The sequence below is a fragment of the Moschus berezovskii genome, chromosome 18 (assembly GCF_049115385.1).
Source record: "Moschus berezovskii isolate FMDL1 chromosome 18, NW_MosBer_1.0, whole genome shotgun sequence".
Taxonomy (NCBI): Eukaryota; Metazoa; Chordata; class Mammalia; order Artiodactyla; family Moschidae; genus Moschus; species Moschus berezovskii.
Window position 1 is genome coordinate 41,240,355 of NC_142477.1, and position 17,774 is coordinate 41,258,128.

The 17,774-nt window shown below is 42.1% G+C and overlaps 1 protein-coding gene across 1 annotated transcript in view; it reads right to left on the reverse strand.

Annotated features, from left to right (window-relative positions):
* Positions 1 to 1,717: 1,717 nt before the first annotated feature.
* LOC148774973 (uncharacterized) overlaps positions 1,718 to 17,774 on the reverse strand; it is a 213,316-nt gene continuing 197,259 nt past the window's right edge. Inside the window, exons 5-6 of the mRNA XM_088827662.1 lie at positions 9,679 to 9,816; positions 1,718 to 5,453 (exon numbers count right to left, since the gene is read on the reverse strand). Coding sequence (XP_088683788.1) covers positions 5,400 to 5,453; positions 9,679 to 9,816 — 192 coding nt within the window. The 3' untranslated portion in view covers positions 1,718 to 5,399. The remainder of the gene's footprint in view (positions 5,454 to 9,678; positions 9,817 to 17,774) is intronic.

Here is a 17,774-nt window from a genome sequence, read left to right on the forward strand (position 1 = left end):
AGGAATAGAATACAGTGAATTGCTATTCAACAATGAAGAGGAATGGACTGTTGATACTTTGTACAACATTGATGAATCTCAAAATAATTATGATCAATGAAAGTGGCTAGATTATATTTACACAAATTTCCAGAAAATGTAAGCTAATCTACAGGGATAGAAAGCAGAGCAGGAATTGCTCAGGTAGGGAGGAAATGCAAGTAAGGGCACAAGAAAACTTTTCAAGTTGAATCATATAATCATTGTATTAATTGCAAACTAAAATATTGGCACTTGCCATCCACCTGAGCAAGGATTAAATCATGAGCTGCTATAGTTACTAACTTCAATACTCCCTGACAGGTGCTCAGGGTGGAGATCAGGACTGAGCCACTGTGCTCTGAGAAAAAACTGGCAGAACAGGCCTTCAGATAGCTAGACATTTTCAGGAAAAGGTTTTATGAGCCCAATTCTTGTGTTTCTAGGAAAGCACTAAAACCATTAACAGTGACAACTGCTCTTCATGACCAGCAGCAAGCTTCTGCCACAGTGTGTGCCTGACTGCACGTACCCACCTTCACTAAAACCATATGTGTCACCGGCCCTCCCCCACCTCTTCAGGGCAGTTTCTCAGAACAGTCTGGAGTGCTGTCTCCCACGCTATAGTCTTAATAAATAAATAAATATGAATAAATAAATATAAGTAAATAAAACCTACAAGTAAAACAACTCACCAACTCTTATATTCCACATTTTTTTTTACAGTTGACAAATTGTGGAGATGTTTGCACAGGTGTATTCATACCTCAAACTGTATCAGACTGTACACTTTACATGTGTGGACTTTATTGTTTGGTATCTCAATAAAGTTGTTTTTGAAACTCAATGATAGAATAAATAGACAATGGGGAATGGCGGAAGAGAGAAAAATGTGAGGGAATATTTTTCCTAGCACAGCCCAAACACTTATTTTGGGGTGCAGTTCCTTCTAGTTTCAACCTAGTGTCTCAAAAGTGAGTTCTTATCTTGATGTGTGTGCTTAGTCACTCAGTCGTATCCGACTCTTTGTGACCCTATGGACTGTAGCTCGCCAGGCTCCTCTGTCCATGGAATTCTCCAGGCAAGAATACTAGAGTGGGTTGCTATGCCCTCCTCCAGGGGATCATCCCAACATAGGGATTGAACCCAGGTCTCCCACATTGTTAGGTGGATTCTTTACCATTTGAGCCACCAGGGAAGCCCAAGGATACTGGAGTGGGTAGCCTATCCCTTATCCAGGGGGTCTTCCCAACCCAGGAACTGAACAGGGTTCTCCTGCATTGCAGATGGATTCTTTACCAACTGAACTACCAGGGAAGTCCCTTGTTTTGACTGTTTGCTTTATATTTCCAGAGAAGAATTATATCTAAACCACAGCAAGTGGTTTACAAGATAACCACTTGTAACTAACTTAGTTCAATATCTAAGGAAATCTCTTTTGGATATATATCTCATCACCTATACATTGTGTGTACATTAATAATATCTTTCTTCTGGATACTTAAGCTTCCTTATTGGTTACCATAAGAGCTTTAAAAAATTTTTATTGAAGGATAATTGCTTTACAGAATTTTGCTGTTTTCTGTCAAACCTCATCATGAATCAGCTATACATATACATATATCGGCTCCCTTTTGAACCTCCCTCCCATCTCCCTCCCCATCCCACCCCTCTAGGTTGATGGAGAGCTCCTGTTTGAGTTTCCTGAGCCATACGGCAAATTCCCATTGGCCATCTATTTTACATATGATACTGTAAGTTTCCATGTTACTCTCTCCATACATCTCACCCTCTCCTCCCCCTCTCCCCATGTCCATAAGTCTATTCTCTATGTCTCTTTCTCCATTGCTGCCCTGCAAATAAATTCTTCAGTATCATTTTTCTAGATTCCGTATATATTTGTTAGAATATGGTATTTATCTTTCTCTTTCTGACTCACTTCACTCTGTATAATAGGGTCTAAGTTCATCCACCTCATCAGAACTGACTCAAATGCATTCCTTTTATGCTTGAGTAATATTCCATCGTGTATATATACCACAGCATAAGAGTTTTGATGGGAAAGGTTCTACAACTCTCAGTCCTCAAATAATACATGTAATTGTGGGAAAATAAATGAGCATCTGGATGATTGACTTGGGTCCTCAAAAAAAATCTGTGGCAGGAAAGAAAAAGGTAAACACAGGCAGAAGACAAGTAACAAGCACATGCAATGAAAGGCCCTTGATAGGATCATCGTTGAATCAAGTCAACTGTAAATAGACTCCTTTGGGACAACTAGAAGGCTTTAGGTATGAGTGTGTGGGAAATGATATTAATGAATTCTGTGAGTGGGAAAATGGCATGGCTACACATGAAAATATCTATAAAGATTAGAGTTGTGTATAGAAGTATTAAGGGGAGACACTACTGAAGTTTGGGATTGGTTTTAAAATCCTTTTGCAGAGAAAAGTGGGGAAAGCATGGAGCAACTGAGGCAAAGCTCAATTGTCAAATCTGGGTGATGCCATTGGACGATTAAGTAAACTGTTCTTTTCACCTTTGCATATATTTGGATTTTTCAAAATGAGAAATGTTTAAAGACTTGGTTAAAGGACTCATCACATTTAGAATGAGGAGAGGGGGCATGAATCATTTGGTGGTGTTGTTCAGTCACTCAGTCGTGTTCGACTCTTTGTGACTCCATGGAGTACAGCCCATCAGGTTCCCCTGTCCTTTCCTATCTCCTGGAGTTTGCTCAAATTCATGTCCATTGAGTCAGTGATGCTATCTAACCATCTCATCCTCTGCTGCCCCCTTCTCCTTTGCCTTCAATTTTTTAAAGACTTTGTTAAAGGACTTGTTACATTTAGAAAGAGGAGAGGGGCATGAATCATAGTGATGACCAAAGAAGAAAGGAAAGAACTGACCTGCAAATAAGCAGGTGGCTTGGGAGGAGGGAGTGGTGACTGGTGGCTATGGAGCTTCCTCAGATCTATTTCTGGAATAGAAATAAAGCCTGCCTGAGCAACCTTAGGAAAAACTGGAGTAAGTGCCCAACCTCCCAGGTGTGTGTGAGGGTTAATGGCCTTTTCTGCAGCCCCAGTGGATGCCCTGAACTATTCAAGGGCCTCATATTCTCCCAAGTGTCCTTATGAGCTCCTGGATCAGATGACAGAAGGCTAGCCCCGCATTCTGCTCCTGTCCCCAGTGAGGTTGATTTTCCAGAAGCCTTAATCTCAGAAACACTACCATTTTCTCTGATGCCTTTGAATTTGGAAATCCATCTCTCCGTTTCAGAGCTATTTATCCCTTGCGGTCCTCCTCCCAATGGCACCACAGACAAGAACCAGGCGACAAGAAAAAGTGAGGTGACCCCAAACAAGCTCTCCTTCTACATTTACAGGGCAGACCATGACTTTTCTCAAGGCCCACAAATTATAGGGAGAGAAAGGGTGGAAAAATCCAGAGGAAAAAAAAAACACCACCACCTAACCATACCACCCGTAAAAACATGCCAGATGGGAGGGGAAGATGTCTATAATTCTACTGGTTTTCAAATGTATTTATTTAGTTCAGTCATTTATGAAGCAAACCCCAGAAATTCCAGGCATCTCTCCTAAACAAAAGAACCACTAATGTTTGCCTCTGGTCAGCATGTAAAACTTGGTGAGAACCCAAATGTTAGACATAGCTTCCTAAGGAAGCTCAGATCTTAGATATGGAGGGCCTGCCACGTACTTTCTTATCTAGCTGTCAGAGTTCAAGCCAGAGTTACCAACAGCTGGAAGAACCTCCAGGAGATACTCTTCCTACCTATGTCAAGGGGAAATTTCCTCCAGGACAGTCACCAAAACAGAAGCAAAGGTAATTATTTAAACCACGGCACTGCTAAGATGTTCTTTTTGCCCTGAGCCTCTCAAAGCAATCTTGATTCAGACTGTCTAGATTTTACAATGTTATCAGCCGTCAACAGATTTCAACCTTCCTTGAAAGTGCTTCCAATTGTTTCAGTGGCTAACGCAACCTAAATCAACACTGGATATAGCAAAGAAAACAAACCACTTATAAACGTTCCCATACCTGCCAAAACTGGAAAGCTATAAATAGGGGGTAGCAAACACTGTTCAAAAATATTTCTCAGGGAGAAAACAGGCGGAAAAGAGTGAATAATTTTCAAAGAAGGGTTTTTTAAAAAGTTAGTTCATTTTGCTTCATTTCACTTGGAATTTCTGTGGCCATAAGAAAGGGAGGAAAACAACATCCATGATGGTACGTTTCCTACACCCATAGGATGTTAAAACATCAGCTTGATTGAAGCGATTACATTGTATACAGTCTCAACAGAGTGTTTCATTTAGTTTGTCATTTCTCCTATTGCTTCTGAGAGAAGGAAAAATTTTTTCCATACCATTATCAGCCTTTTTGCACTTTTAAGAAAATAGGCTCTTTTCTTTCCAGAGAAAACTTGGTTTCTCAAGGTCATTTAACTACTAAACCCGAAAGGGAAAATGAAAGTGTTAGTTGCTCTGTGGTGTCCATCTCTTTGTGACTCCATGGACTGTAGCCTTCCAGGTTCCTCTGTCCATGGAATTATCTGGGCAAGAATACTGGAGTGTGTAGTCATTCCCCTTCTCCAGGGGATCTTTCTGACCCAGGGATCAAACCCGGGTTTCCCGCATTGCAGGCAGATTCTTTACCATCTGAGCCACCAGGGAAGAACCAAGGTTTAAATCTAGAGTTAATTCTCATGTTGAATTGCCCAGCTCCTTCTTTAATCATTTAGTCTGCTGTATTTGTCTTTCAGACATTTAACTCTGTTGTTAAGATCTCACCATTGTTGATCTAAGGAGCAGAAATCTTTGGAATTAAATACTTTTGAGTTAGAATCAATCTTCTGCCATTGCTAGTTGCGCAACCTAGGCTAAGTTCTTAAACTTTATCCACCTCAGTTATTCCAGAAGTGTCCCATGTGGTTTGCTTCTTAGAATCTTGTGATTAGTTGATCTGGCTACTGATTCAATGATTAAAAATAAATCTATTTAGGAAAAAAGTCTGAGGGGATAAAATAATGTCTTTTGTGTACAGAATCCTGCCACTAAATTTCTCTTCTGTAAATTGACTGAAATGAAATAGTTACGTGAAGTGCTTAACATGAGGTGTATACAAATGTTCAATAAATAATGCGATTATGTTAATACTAAATACCTTCTGATTGTAGTTTCAGATACATCATTTCCTAGATTAAAATGACAATAAATGCCATGTACCTGTAAATGACACCATTTTCCAAGGGACAGTTTGATCCAAAAATGCTGGTGAAGCCATAAACTTCATCTTCCTCTTCTACAGCACAGCTTTGGCAACACTGATTCAAAATAGATGCTTTGTTCATTCTTGTACTATTTTCCTCCCTTCTGTTTGGAATCTGAAGCATTCTTTTTTAGTTTCTGACCCTATAAAGGAGAAGAGCCACCAGACCAAGAGTATTCAGAGCCTAGGATTAAATGTTGAGGTGGCCCGGCCTTTATATGCAAATAGGCAGCCTTGCTGCAGACCCTGAAGAACGTTATCACTCTAGGAAATGTTTCCCAAGATCAAAAAGAAATTCCACAGGACTAAGGACTGTTTATCAACCCCAACACATTGAGCTGTTTCATTCCTTTTGAGGGGCAATTTTAGAAACACTCCATTGCTTAATTTGTGTAAGACATACACACTGTGCGTGGTCCCCCATAGGCATGTATGCTCTCCCTGTGTAGTTTTGAATGTTGTTTTCATCCTTTCTCGTCTCAAGGTCTACATGTCCTAGAAAAGCATGCAGGAAGGCTTTGTTTCTATTAAGCATACTGATCTTCCAAGGAGACGGGTAAAAAAAAAATGTGTTATCTGGGTCCTCCAGGAAGCAGGTGCCAAGATGGGATTAAACATGCCAGGATTTAATAGGGAAAAAGCCTGTGACAGACCCCGTGTAGGCAGCTGGCATGGCTGGGACTGTCAGCACAAGAGAAAAGAGGAAAGAAGTTTGGGTGGATGCATCCTAGTTGGCCTTGCAGAGGTTTATCCAGGGGGCCAGGAAGTCCTGGAGTGAAAGTTGGCCGTTGGGGGAGTCCTGTGTCACCCTGGAATCGCTGCTGTGAGCAGTCCTGGGCTGGAACCAGCCTGAGGACAGTGGTTGCAGTGCAAACGCAGCTGGATCTCAGATCGCAGCAGCTGGAGTCAGTTTTGCTCCAGTTGAAGGTCTTTGAGGCACATTGTCACTCCCTGCCGCAGGGTCTCTTACAGAGGTCTCAGGCAGCTGGAGAAGGCAGAAAGGGTGCTGGTGGAAAACGGGAGCTGACTGCTCCCCCGGACACACACACTCAGAGTGTGTGGGAGACCTGCATACTCTGAAAGGTACAAATACATCCCTTTCTGCAAAGTCACGTGCATCGGACAAAGTCCCCGCACTTCTGTGGGCTTGGGGTGCTGGCATGGGGAACATTCTGTCACGCTGACCTGGTCACTCACAGCCAGCTCCTAAGCAGAGGGGACAGTCTGTCGTTCTCCTGGACAGGAAACATGTCTTCAAGGGGGTGTTGGTTGAAGAATTGAGGAGAAAGAAGAGAAATGAAGAAAAGGAGAGAAAGGTAGAGAGAGTGTATGAGAGAGAAAGCTAAGAGCTTCCGATTCACATCCAGGCCTCCATTCTGTGCTCTGCATGGAACAGAATAAGTCAGGAGAGCCCAGGCAGGTTCCCCCAGCAGGAAGTGACCTTGGCAGCTGGGGTCAGGAAGCTTCCTAAAGGAGAAGTCGAGTCAAGTCAATGGCTCTGGTGAGGTCGGTGGGTCTCAGTGGAGTAGTTTCAGTGATGGACTTTTAGCACTGGAATCCACTCTCTGTAGGCAAAACAGAGCTGGGTGGAGGACAGGCCTTCCACAGGGTAGAAACTGGATGAACTGAGGAGCCAGGTCACAACTTCACACACACTCGGGTGATAATCTGCTTCAGTGGATGTTTGAGAGGACCTTGCAATTCATTCAAATCTTATGGATGACCTGCTCGTGTTTATGCCTGGAATAGGCATTGTGAGTGAAAACAGAGCTTTTTCTTGCCCACACGGGGCTATGTTTTAGTTGGGGAGATAATATTAATAAAATTACCTGCAAATAAGTGCCAAACTGTGGCTATGTTGCTCTGAAGGGGGCTGGGCACTAATGTCATGAAAAGATAGAATGGGGAGATTTGGTTTACTCCAGAAAAATCAGAAAACATCCCTGAAGAAGTAACTGCCAGCTGAGATCTGAAGTTTCAGACAACCTTAAACTTGCACAGGAGAGTGTCAGTGTGTGTGCGTGCTCAGTCATGTCTGACTCTTTGTAAACCCTTGGACTGTAGCTCTCCAGCCTCCTTGGTCCATGGAATTTTCCAGGCAAGAATACTGGAGTGGTTTGCCATTCCTTTCTCCAGGGGATTTTCCTGACCTAGGAATTGAACCTGTGTCTCCAGCATTGCAGGCAGATTCTTTACCACTGAGCCACTGGGGAGTCCCGGCACACAGGAGAGGGCAGAGTTATTGCAAGTAGAGAAAGCATATATGCAGCATACACACAGCAGCCCTTCAGTGGGAGGAGAAATGGTGCCTGGGAGACTGGAATACAGACAGAGACCCGTGGAGCCCAGCCAGACAAAACACTGGAGCTGCAACAGGGGCAAGGTTAAGGTCAGGTGGGCCATTTTAGGGTCTTCATTTTTGTCCTAGAAGCAGAAGAAGGCTTTAAAGTGGGGAAAGGATAATAATGACATTTTCATCCTGGGGGAAAAAAAATCATTGTAGCTGCAGTGTGGAGCTGAACTGGAGAAGGTAAGAGGGAATGCAGGCAGAATAGTTAGTGCAAGAGATGCTGGTGGCCCTGACCAGAAAGGAAGTGAAGGGGTTCAAGAGATGATTAGGGGACAACATCAAAATTGAATCTCAGTGACTTAGACATGGGCTGAGATAGCAGGAGTGAGGCCAAGGTTTCTGGTTTGCACACCTGGCACGTGGGGATGCCCTCACTGGTTTAGGTTGGGGGAGGGTGGTCACAGCAGAAGGATGGAGGTGGGAAGTGTTCCTTTGGGACATCCAGGAAGAACCATCAAGTAGGTGATTGCATCCGTGGCTCTAGTTTCTGAGAGTCAGGGTGGAAAGGTGGATTCTCCGCCTTCCGTTGTGCTATCCTTAAGATGGCTCCATGGGGGAGGGGGGATACACTGGAGAAGAGAGCCAGTGCGTCTGGGCATGTGGGGTTTGCACCTGCTTGCCTGTCTCTCCAGGAGCAGCTTTCTGTCCTGGGTCTTTGAGTTAGGCTGCTCGAGAACTTCTGATACTGAGTAAACAGGGCTGGAAAGAACCCAGTTAGCAAGGGATCAGAGGAGACCTGAGGAGGGGCTCGTGAGTCCTTGACAGAAGGAAGTTCTGGGGCCTCATGTTGGTCCTTCATACTCTTGAGTACCCATAGTCTAACAACCCTGTTGACCTCTAATGTGATTTGGTTTCCTGGGAACCTGGAAAAGCACAGCGTGTTCCGGTGTGTGGACACAGTGTTATCTTTGGCTTGGCCTGAGGCTGCCCCGGGTGCACAGCAGTCCGGATGGTACTCCTGCCACCTGCAGGACAGAAGCAGGGGCGTAGCCTGGTCCTGCTGCTTGTCTCCCCATAGTGAGGGGACACAGATGCTCCACAGGCAGAAACAAGGAACTGCTTTCCCCACGAAGTTACACAAATAAGAATCACCTGTCCAACAAGGGTTTCAGGAAGTTGGGTATGGGCACCAATGCATTCCTGGAGAGACTGGGGGACAACTGAACCCCTTATCCCATGGAACATCTCTGGAAGCAATGGGTGGGCAAACCCCAGGTCTGTCTGATTGGTCTGTTTTTGTACTTCCTTAGATGCTGTTGAAACTCGTCCTACCAGGGGATGGGGACAGATTTAATCCCCTGAATTTGGGAGAAGGAATTAAGGAAAGTGCCTCAGTTTCTGTCTCTTCTCTTTTGGAGCCTGTCCATTTGCATGAAATAGGAATTTTCATCTGCTCAAGAGTTTATCAGTCAAGGCCCTGGCCCTGGGTAAGACTTGCATTTTTCTCACTTTGCCTCTGACCAGGAAGGTAAGTTGTATTCTGCAGCACCCTCTTAGGAAATCCACTGGGACTTTCTACTAAACTCTGCTTTCTAGTATCAGCTTTGTCAATGCTAAAGCTGACTTTAAAAAATCTCCATCTGCCTACTTTTCATGTCTGAGTTAAACAAAAAAACAGGACTGTCACTTCTGGACCCCTTAAAACTCCAACATATACAGAAGACTCTGGAGAACATTTTGAACTTGGGTGAATTCCAGGAGATGCTGAAGGACAGGAAGGCCTGGCATGCTGCCTTCCTTGGGGGTCACAAAGAGTCAGACAGGACTTAGCGACTGAACAGCAACAGTCCTGGGGATCTTTCTACCGCTTAAACATGAGGCATCCTCCCTGTTGAGAGAATTCAGCCCTTTGAGAGGATTGAGCTTAGCCTTCCAACCACTATGTTGAATATGATCTGGTATAAATAAGTATATGACAGATACTTTTTTCCATCAATAAGTATAAATCAGTCATACAGCTATTACAATGCAGGGAAAATTGAGGGGAAAACATGTTTTTATGCCTTTCCTGTACTCACGGTCTGGGCAGGCAGGGTTTTTTCCATTTGCTCCTCCAGATCCATTTTCATCCTTCTTCGTTCTGCCATGCGCCCCAGCAGGCCAGCCTGGAAGAACTGCATCAGTGGGCTCCTGCTGGGCTCAGTCCATGGAAGGCACTGGAAGGAGAGAGGGAGTGGCAGATCAGGGCGTTCGTGACCTCAGTCTCCTGTTCTGGTCCTCCTTCTTGACTGACAGCCAAACTCCCCTCAGACGGCTCCTTTCCCACATTACGGCTCTGATTAAATTCGAATCAATTTGACTGAATTCGAGCTTGCGCCTTCAAGCTTAAGGGCAGCAGTGGCCACTCTCCATTATCATCCTTGTGGTGTTTCCCCATTCCTTCTGACTCCCTTCTCCTGGCCATGCCTCCACAAATAGTTGCCTTTTTAATACTCTTCAATGACCACCTTGAATGCACTCTTTTCTGTGGAGACCCAAGCACTATGTTACGTTACCAAGAGTGGACCAAAAGACATCTGAACTTCTATTCAGATTATCTGCCATGTTCACATGTTCCCTGCCTTGCATGCAACCAGTTACCATCCGGAGAGATGCCTCTCTGGGGGGCTCTGCTCCTCACGCACATATCTCCCAGCTCAGACACAGTTCCGAGCTGTCTGCATCAGTCAACAGGCAGGAAGAGCATGGCAGGATTGTGAGTATCTGCATTAGAGGTGCCTACAGCTCCATGTGGTCTCAGAGTTCTGTCATTCTAGGAAGTTTCAACACCACCCAATTAAATTCAGTCTTTGCTCTTGGCTGTGTGCAAAACTAAGTAAACTGTTGGGATCAGATATGCTATTCATTAGTCTTACTCCATGGGACACCCAGTTTGCTTTCATAGTATCTGGCAAGTATCCTAGAGTTAGGCAGGAGTGAGCACTTAAGGATAATTGTCTTTATTGGATGTTTTCCTGCGGGTCTCCAAAGTGGACGAGTTAGGCTTTACTGGTTCTGGAAAATAGAGAATAATGCACTTAACCAACACTTACTGAGCATACATTATGAGGTAGACACTGCACATCCATTCTCAGTCGCTTTGGTGATATCTGACTCTTTGTGACCCCATGGACTGTAGCCCACCAGGCTCCCCTGTCCATGGGATTCTCCAGGCAAGAACACTGGAGTGGGTTGCCACTCCCTTCTCCAGGGGATCTTCCCGACCCAGGGATCAAAGCCAGGTCTCCTGCACTGCAGGTGGATTCTTTACTGCTGAGCCACCTGGGAAGCCTGAGGTAGACACTGTACTAGGCATTTTACATATTAAAGTTCCCAATATCCACAACAATGGTGAAAAAGTTATCATCATTTCATTTCACAAGTGAAGAGACTAAAGCCCAGAGAGATGAAATGATTTTCCTCATGAAAAAGAGCTAGTGATTATGGGTCAAAATTTGTACCTGGATTAAAAATTACTATAACAATTATTTTATCTGCCATTTTGGTTCCTTGTTTCTGAGTAAACATGCTTTGAACTTTGTCACTAACCAGCTATGTCATGTTGGACAATCTGCTTTGCCCTCTTCCCTCTTCCAGAGGTAGAAATATGTTTTTTTTTGGAAATAGAGAGGAAAATGTGCAAACAACGAGGAATAATGATAAATAGGTAAGATGAGGCTAGAGAGTAGGTTTTCCTTAAAAAAAAGAAAAGAAAAGGTAGGTAAAAAAGCTTAAGTTCTATAAGAAATAATGGTTAATGTCAGTTTTCAGACAAAGAAATGATATGAAAACTTTGGTGCTTTGGCAAGAAAAATATGACAGTCATATTCAAGAAGTAAGTTGTTCTCACAGTGGTTAAGTTAATAAAAGATGCATTCCTTTGTCAGTCTCTTTAAAAGAATGTTCCTTCCAATTCCATGGAAAATGCCCCTTGGGAAGGCACAGCCTAGACTATAATCCTTGTTTAGTAGGAAATATTTAATTGAAACAATGCCTCTCTTTGTTAAGCATAGAAAGAGCTTGTATTCTCCCAGTAGGTGCGGTACTGAGGGCCTGGGACACATGCCCCCTGAGTCCTAGACAGAAGGGCTGAGAGAAATAGAATGGTCAGGGTAAGAAGATTTAAACACAATGAGATCATGTCCCCCAGTAGGTGTATAACTGGAAAAGCACGGAACAAGAAGATACATCAACCAGGAAGGCTAAAGTACACCCCACCCCACAACAATGTGGTACTCACACAGATGAGAAAACAACAGAGATCCTGCAATCTGCCGAGGCATAGAGTTTTCAACTTCTTAGTAACAGGGCATCTGTGAAGCCACTTAGGATCTCAAAGGATTACAACTCGAGTGAACATAGACATAGAAAAACATGTGTCGTTCCTTCTAATGGCAAGAAATTTGAAAACTAATTTAAATTTAATTTAAATTAGAAATTTAACATCTACCTTGGAGTGTATCTAGTAGTCGCTTAAATACACATATCAGTTCAGTTCAGTTCAGTCGCTCAGTCGTGTCCGACTCTTTATGACCCCATGAATCACAGCACACCAGGCCTCCCTGTCCATCACCAACTCCCAGAGTTCACTCAAAGACATTACTTTGCAAACAAAGGTCCGTCTAGTCAAAGCTATGGTTTTTCCAGTGGTCATGTATGGATGTGAGAGTTGGACTGTGAAGAAAGCAGATGCTTAACACATTTCAAATGAACAAACCATCTATCAGAAAGCTGTAATTTTTTTCAGTCCTATTGAGCTATAACTGATGTAAAACATTGTGTTAGTCTACTGAAGGTGTACAATATAATGATCTGATACATGTATGTATTGTTAAATGATCACCTATTGTGGTAGTTAACATCAGTCACTTGATACAATTTTTTTCTTGTGATGAGAACTTTAAAGATCTACTTTCTTAGCAACTTTCAAAAGTGTGATATTGTATTGTTAACTATCATCACTGTGTTGTTCATTACACCCCTAGGACTTATCTTATAACTGGAAGTCTGTACCTTTTAATACACACCCATGTCCCCTGAATTCCCTGCCTCTGGTAACCACCAATCTATTCTCTGTTTCTGTGAGTTTGATTTTTATAGATTTCACATGTAAGTGAAGTCATATAGTATTTGTCATTCTCTGTCTGACGTACTTAACTAGCATAATGTCCTCAAAGGGTATACTTTTTGTTGTAAATGGCAGGATTTCCTCCTTTTTGATGACTGAATTACATATATATATTATAACAATATATGTATTATACATATATATACATGTATGTGTATATATATAATGTAAGGTGTTATATATATATATACACACTTTATATATATATATATATATAAAAGTACCAGTTCAGTTCAGTCACTCAAGCGTGTCTGACTCTTTGTGACCCCATGAATCACAGCACGCCAGGCCTCCCTGTCCATCACCAACTCCCGGAGTTCACTCAAACTCACCTCCATCGAGTCGGTGATGCCATCCAGCCATCTCATTCTCTGTCGTCCCCCTCTCCTCCTGCCCCCAATCCCTCCCAGTCCCTTGGGCAGAAAGATCAAACCACTTGATCTCAAGGGAGATCAACCCTGAATATTCACTGGAAGGACTGATGTTGAAGCTGAAGCTCCAGTATTATGGACATCTGATGCGAACAGATGACTCATTGGAAAAGTGCCTAATGTTGGGAAAGATCGAGAGCAGAGGAGAAGAGGGCATCAGAGGATGAGATGGCTGGATAGCATCACTGATGCAATGAACATAAACTTGGGCAAACTCTGGGAGATGGTGACAGACAGAGAGGCCTGGCATGTTGCAGTCCATGGGATCGTAAAGAGTTGGATATGACTGAGCAACTGAATAACAACAATATATATATATATATATACACACACACTACATTTTCTTTTTCCATTCATCCATCAATGGATGGACACTTAGGTTGTTTCCATCTGTTGACTAGTAAATAATTTGGCGATGCACATGGGGAGGCATATATCTTTTCAAGATCATGATTTCATTTCCTTGGGTTATTTACCCAGAAATTGAATTATTAGATCATATGGAAGTTCTGTTTCTAATGTTTGGAGGAACCTCCACTGTATTTCATACTGCCTACACCACTTTATCTGATAGATAGAGTGCCTGATGAACTCTGGACAGAGGTTCGTGACATCGTACAGGAGACAGGGACCAAGACCATCCCCATGGACAAGAAATGCAAAAAACCAACGTGGTTGTCTAAGGAGGCCTTACAAATAGCTGTGAAAAGAAGAGAAGCGAAAAGCAAAGGAGAAAAGGAAAGATATAACCATCTGAATGCAGAGTTCCAAAGAATTGCAAGGAGAGATAAGAAAGCCTTCCTCAGTGATCAATGCAAAGAAATAGAGGAAAACAACAGAATAGGAAAGACAAGAGATCTCTTCAAGAAAATTAGAGATACCAAGGGAACATTTCATGCAAAGATGGGCTCAATAAAGGACAGAAATGATATGGACCTAACAGAAGCAGAAGATATTAAGAAGAGGTGGCAAGAATACACAGAACTGTACAAAAAAGATCTTCACGACCAAGATAATCACGATGGTGTCATCACTGACCTAGAGCCAGACTTCTTGGAATGTGAAGTCAAGTGGGCCTTAGAAAGCATCACTACGAACAAAGCTAGTGGAGGTGATGAAATTTCAGCTGAGCTCTTTCAAATCCTGAAAGATGATGCTGTGAAAGTGCTGCACTCAATATGCCAGCAAATTTGGAAAACTCAGCAGTGGCCACAGGACTGGAAAAGGTCAGTCTTCATCCCAATCCCAAAGAAAGGCAATGCCAAACTACTCCACAGTTGCACTCATCTCACACACTAGTAAAGTCATGCTCAAAATTCTCCAAGCCAGGCTTCAGCAATATGTGAACCGTGAACTTCCAGATGTTCAAGCTGGTTTTAGAAAAGGTAGAGGAACTAGAGGTCAAATTGCCAACATCCACTGGATCATGGAGAAAGCAAGAGAGTTCCAGAAAAACATCTATTTCTGCTTCATTGACTATGCCAAAGCCTTTGACTGTGTGGATCACAACAAACTGGAAAATTCTGAAAGAGATGGAAATACTAGACCACCTGACCTGCCTCTTGAGAAACCTGTATGCAGGTCAGGAAGCAACAGTTAGAACTGGACATCGAACAACGGACTGGTTCCAAATAGGAAAAGGAGTACGTCAAGGTTGTATTGTCACCCTGCTTATTTAACTTATATGCAGAGTACATCATGAGGAACGCTGGTCTGGAAGAAGCACAGGCTGGAATCAAGATTGCCGGGAGAAATATCAATAACCTCAGATATGTAGATGACACTACCCTTATGGCAGAAAGTGAAGAGGAACTAAAAACCCTCTTGATGAAAGTAAAAGAGGAGAGTGAAAAAGTTGGCTTGACGCTCAATATTCAGAAAACTAAGATCATGGCATCCGGTCCCATCACTTTGTGGGAAATAGATGGAGAAACAGTGGAAACAGTGTCAGACTTTATTTTGGGGGGCTCCAACATCACTGCGGATGCTGATTGCAACCATGAAGTTAAAAGACGCTTACTCCTTGGAAGGAAAGTTATAACCAACCTAGATAGCATATTAAAAAGCAGAGACATTACTTTGCCAACCAAGGTCCGTCTAGTCAAGGCTATGGTTTTTCCCATGGTCATGTATGGATGTGAGAGTTGGACTGTGAAGAAAGCTGAACGCTGAAGAATTGATGCTTTTGAACTGTGGTGCTGGAGATGACTCTTGAGAGTCCCTTGGACTGCAAGGAGATCCAACCAGTTCATTCTAAAGGAGATCAATCCTGGGTGTTCATTGGAAGGACTGATGCTAAAGCAGAAACTCCAATACTTTGGCCACCTCACGGAAGAGTTGACTCACTGGAAAAGACTCTGATGCTGGGAGGGATTGGAGGCAGGAGGAGAAGGGGATGACAGAGTTTGAGTGAACTCCGGGAGTTGGTGATGGACAGGGACGCCTGGCGTGTTGTGATTCATGGGGTCGCGAAGAGTCGGACACGACTGAGCGACTGAACTGAACTGAACACCAATGACATTCATAACAACAGTGCATCTAGGTTGCCTTTCTCTACATCCTCACCAGCACTTGTTATCTTTTGTTTTTACAGAGGATGAGATCTAGGACATCACTGACTCCATTAGCCAGAAAGGCATAGGTTTATTTCTGGATTCTCTATTATGTCCCATTGACTTTTATGTCTGTTTTTATAACAATACCATATTGTTTTGATTACTATAGGTTTGTAATAAATTTGAAATCAGGAAGCATGATGGTTCCAGCTTTGTCCCTCTTTCTGAAGATTGTTTTGGCTATTCAGGATTTTTTATAGTTCCCCTCAAATTTTAGGATTATTTTTCCTATTTTTGTGCAAATGCCATTGAAATTTTTGATAGGAATTTCATTAAATTTGTAGATCACTTTAAGTAGTAACAATTTTTAATAATATTAATTTTTCCAGTCCATGAGCACATATCTATTTACTTGTGTTATCCTCAATTTCTTTCATCAATTTCTTATAGCTTTTAGTTTACAGATCTTTCACGTCCTTGGTCAAATTTATTCCTAGGTATTTTATTATTTTTAATGCAATTGTAAATGAGATTGCTTTTAAAATTTCTCTCTCTGATAGTTTTATTAGTGTGCAGAAATGCAACTGATTTTTGTGTAGTGATTTTATAGCCTGCAACTTTACTGATTTTGCTTTTTAGTTTTAACAGTTTTTTGGTGGAGTTTTTAGGGTTTTCTATATATGATATTATGTAATCTGCAAATGGACAGTTTTACTGTTTTTCCCAATTTAGATGCCTTTCATTTATTTTTCTTACTTATTTGCTCTAGTTGGGACTTCCAGACTATGCTGAATAAAAGTGGTGAGAGTGAACATCCTTGTCTCATTCCCGATCTTGGAGGAAATGCTTTCAACTTTCACCATTGAATGTGATGTTAGCTGTGTGTTAAGAGTTTTTATCATTAGTGGATGCTGAATTTTGTCGAATGTTTTCTCTGCATCTATTGAGACGATCATGTGACTTATCCTTTATTTTGTCACTGTGATGTGTCACATTGATTGACTTGCAGATGTTGAACCATCCTTGTATTTCTTAAAATGTCCAGTTGTATCATAGTGCATAATATTTTTAATGAACTGCTGAATTCAGTTTGCTAATATTTCATTGAGAATTGTTGTATTATATTCACCAGAATATAATTACAGAAAAATTACAATTTTCTTTTCTTATAGTGTCCTTGTCTGGTTTTGGAGTCACAGTAGTGCTGAACCCATAGAATAAGCTTGGGAATAATTCCTCCTCGTCTGTTTTTTTGGAATAGTTTCAGAAGGATTAGTATTGATTTTTCTTCAAACGTTCGGTAGAATTCACCAATGAAGCCATCTGGTCCTGAATTTTTGTTTGCTTAGGGATTTTGATTATTGATTCATTCTTTCTTACTAGTAATCAGTCTGCTCTGATTTTCTGTTTCTGCCTGATTCAATGTTGGTAGATTATGTGTCTAGAAATTCAGACTATGTTGCTCAACAGAAGAAGAAAGAAAATAAAAGAATCACAAAACAGCCAAAAAATAATTAACAAAATGGTAATATAGGTCCATAGTGTAAGTCTCTCAGTCATGTCAGACCCTTTGCAACCCCATGGACTGTAGCCAATCAGGCTCCTCTATCCATGGAACTCTCCAAGCAAGAAGATTGGAGTGGGTAGCCATTCCTTTCTCCAGGGAAACTTCCCCATCCAGGGACTGAACCCAGGTCTCCTGCACTGCAGGCAGATTCTTTCTGTCTGAGCCTCAGGGAAGCCCAACATGATTATTTTAAATGTAAATTTACTAAATCCTCTGATCAAAAGACACAGAATGACTGAATGGATAAAAAACAAGACCCAGTTATATGCTGACCACAAGAGACTCATTTTGACTTTAAGGACACATACAGACTCAAAGTAAAGGGATGGGAAAAGAATTCCACACAAATGGAAATGAAAAGAAACCTAAGGGAGCTATACTTGTATCAGACAAAACAGACTTTAAGACAAAAACTGTAATAAAAAAGTCATTATATAAAGGGATCAACCAGTAA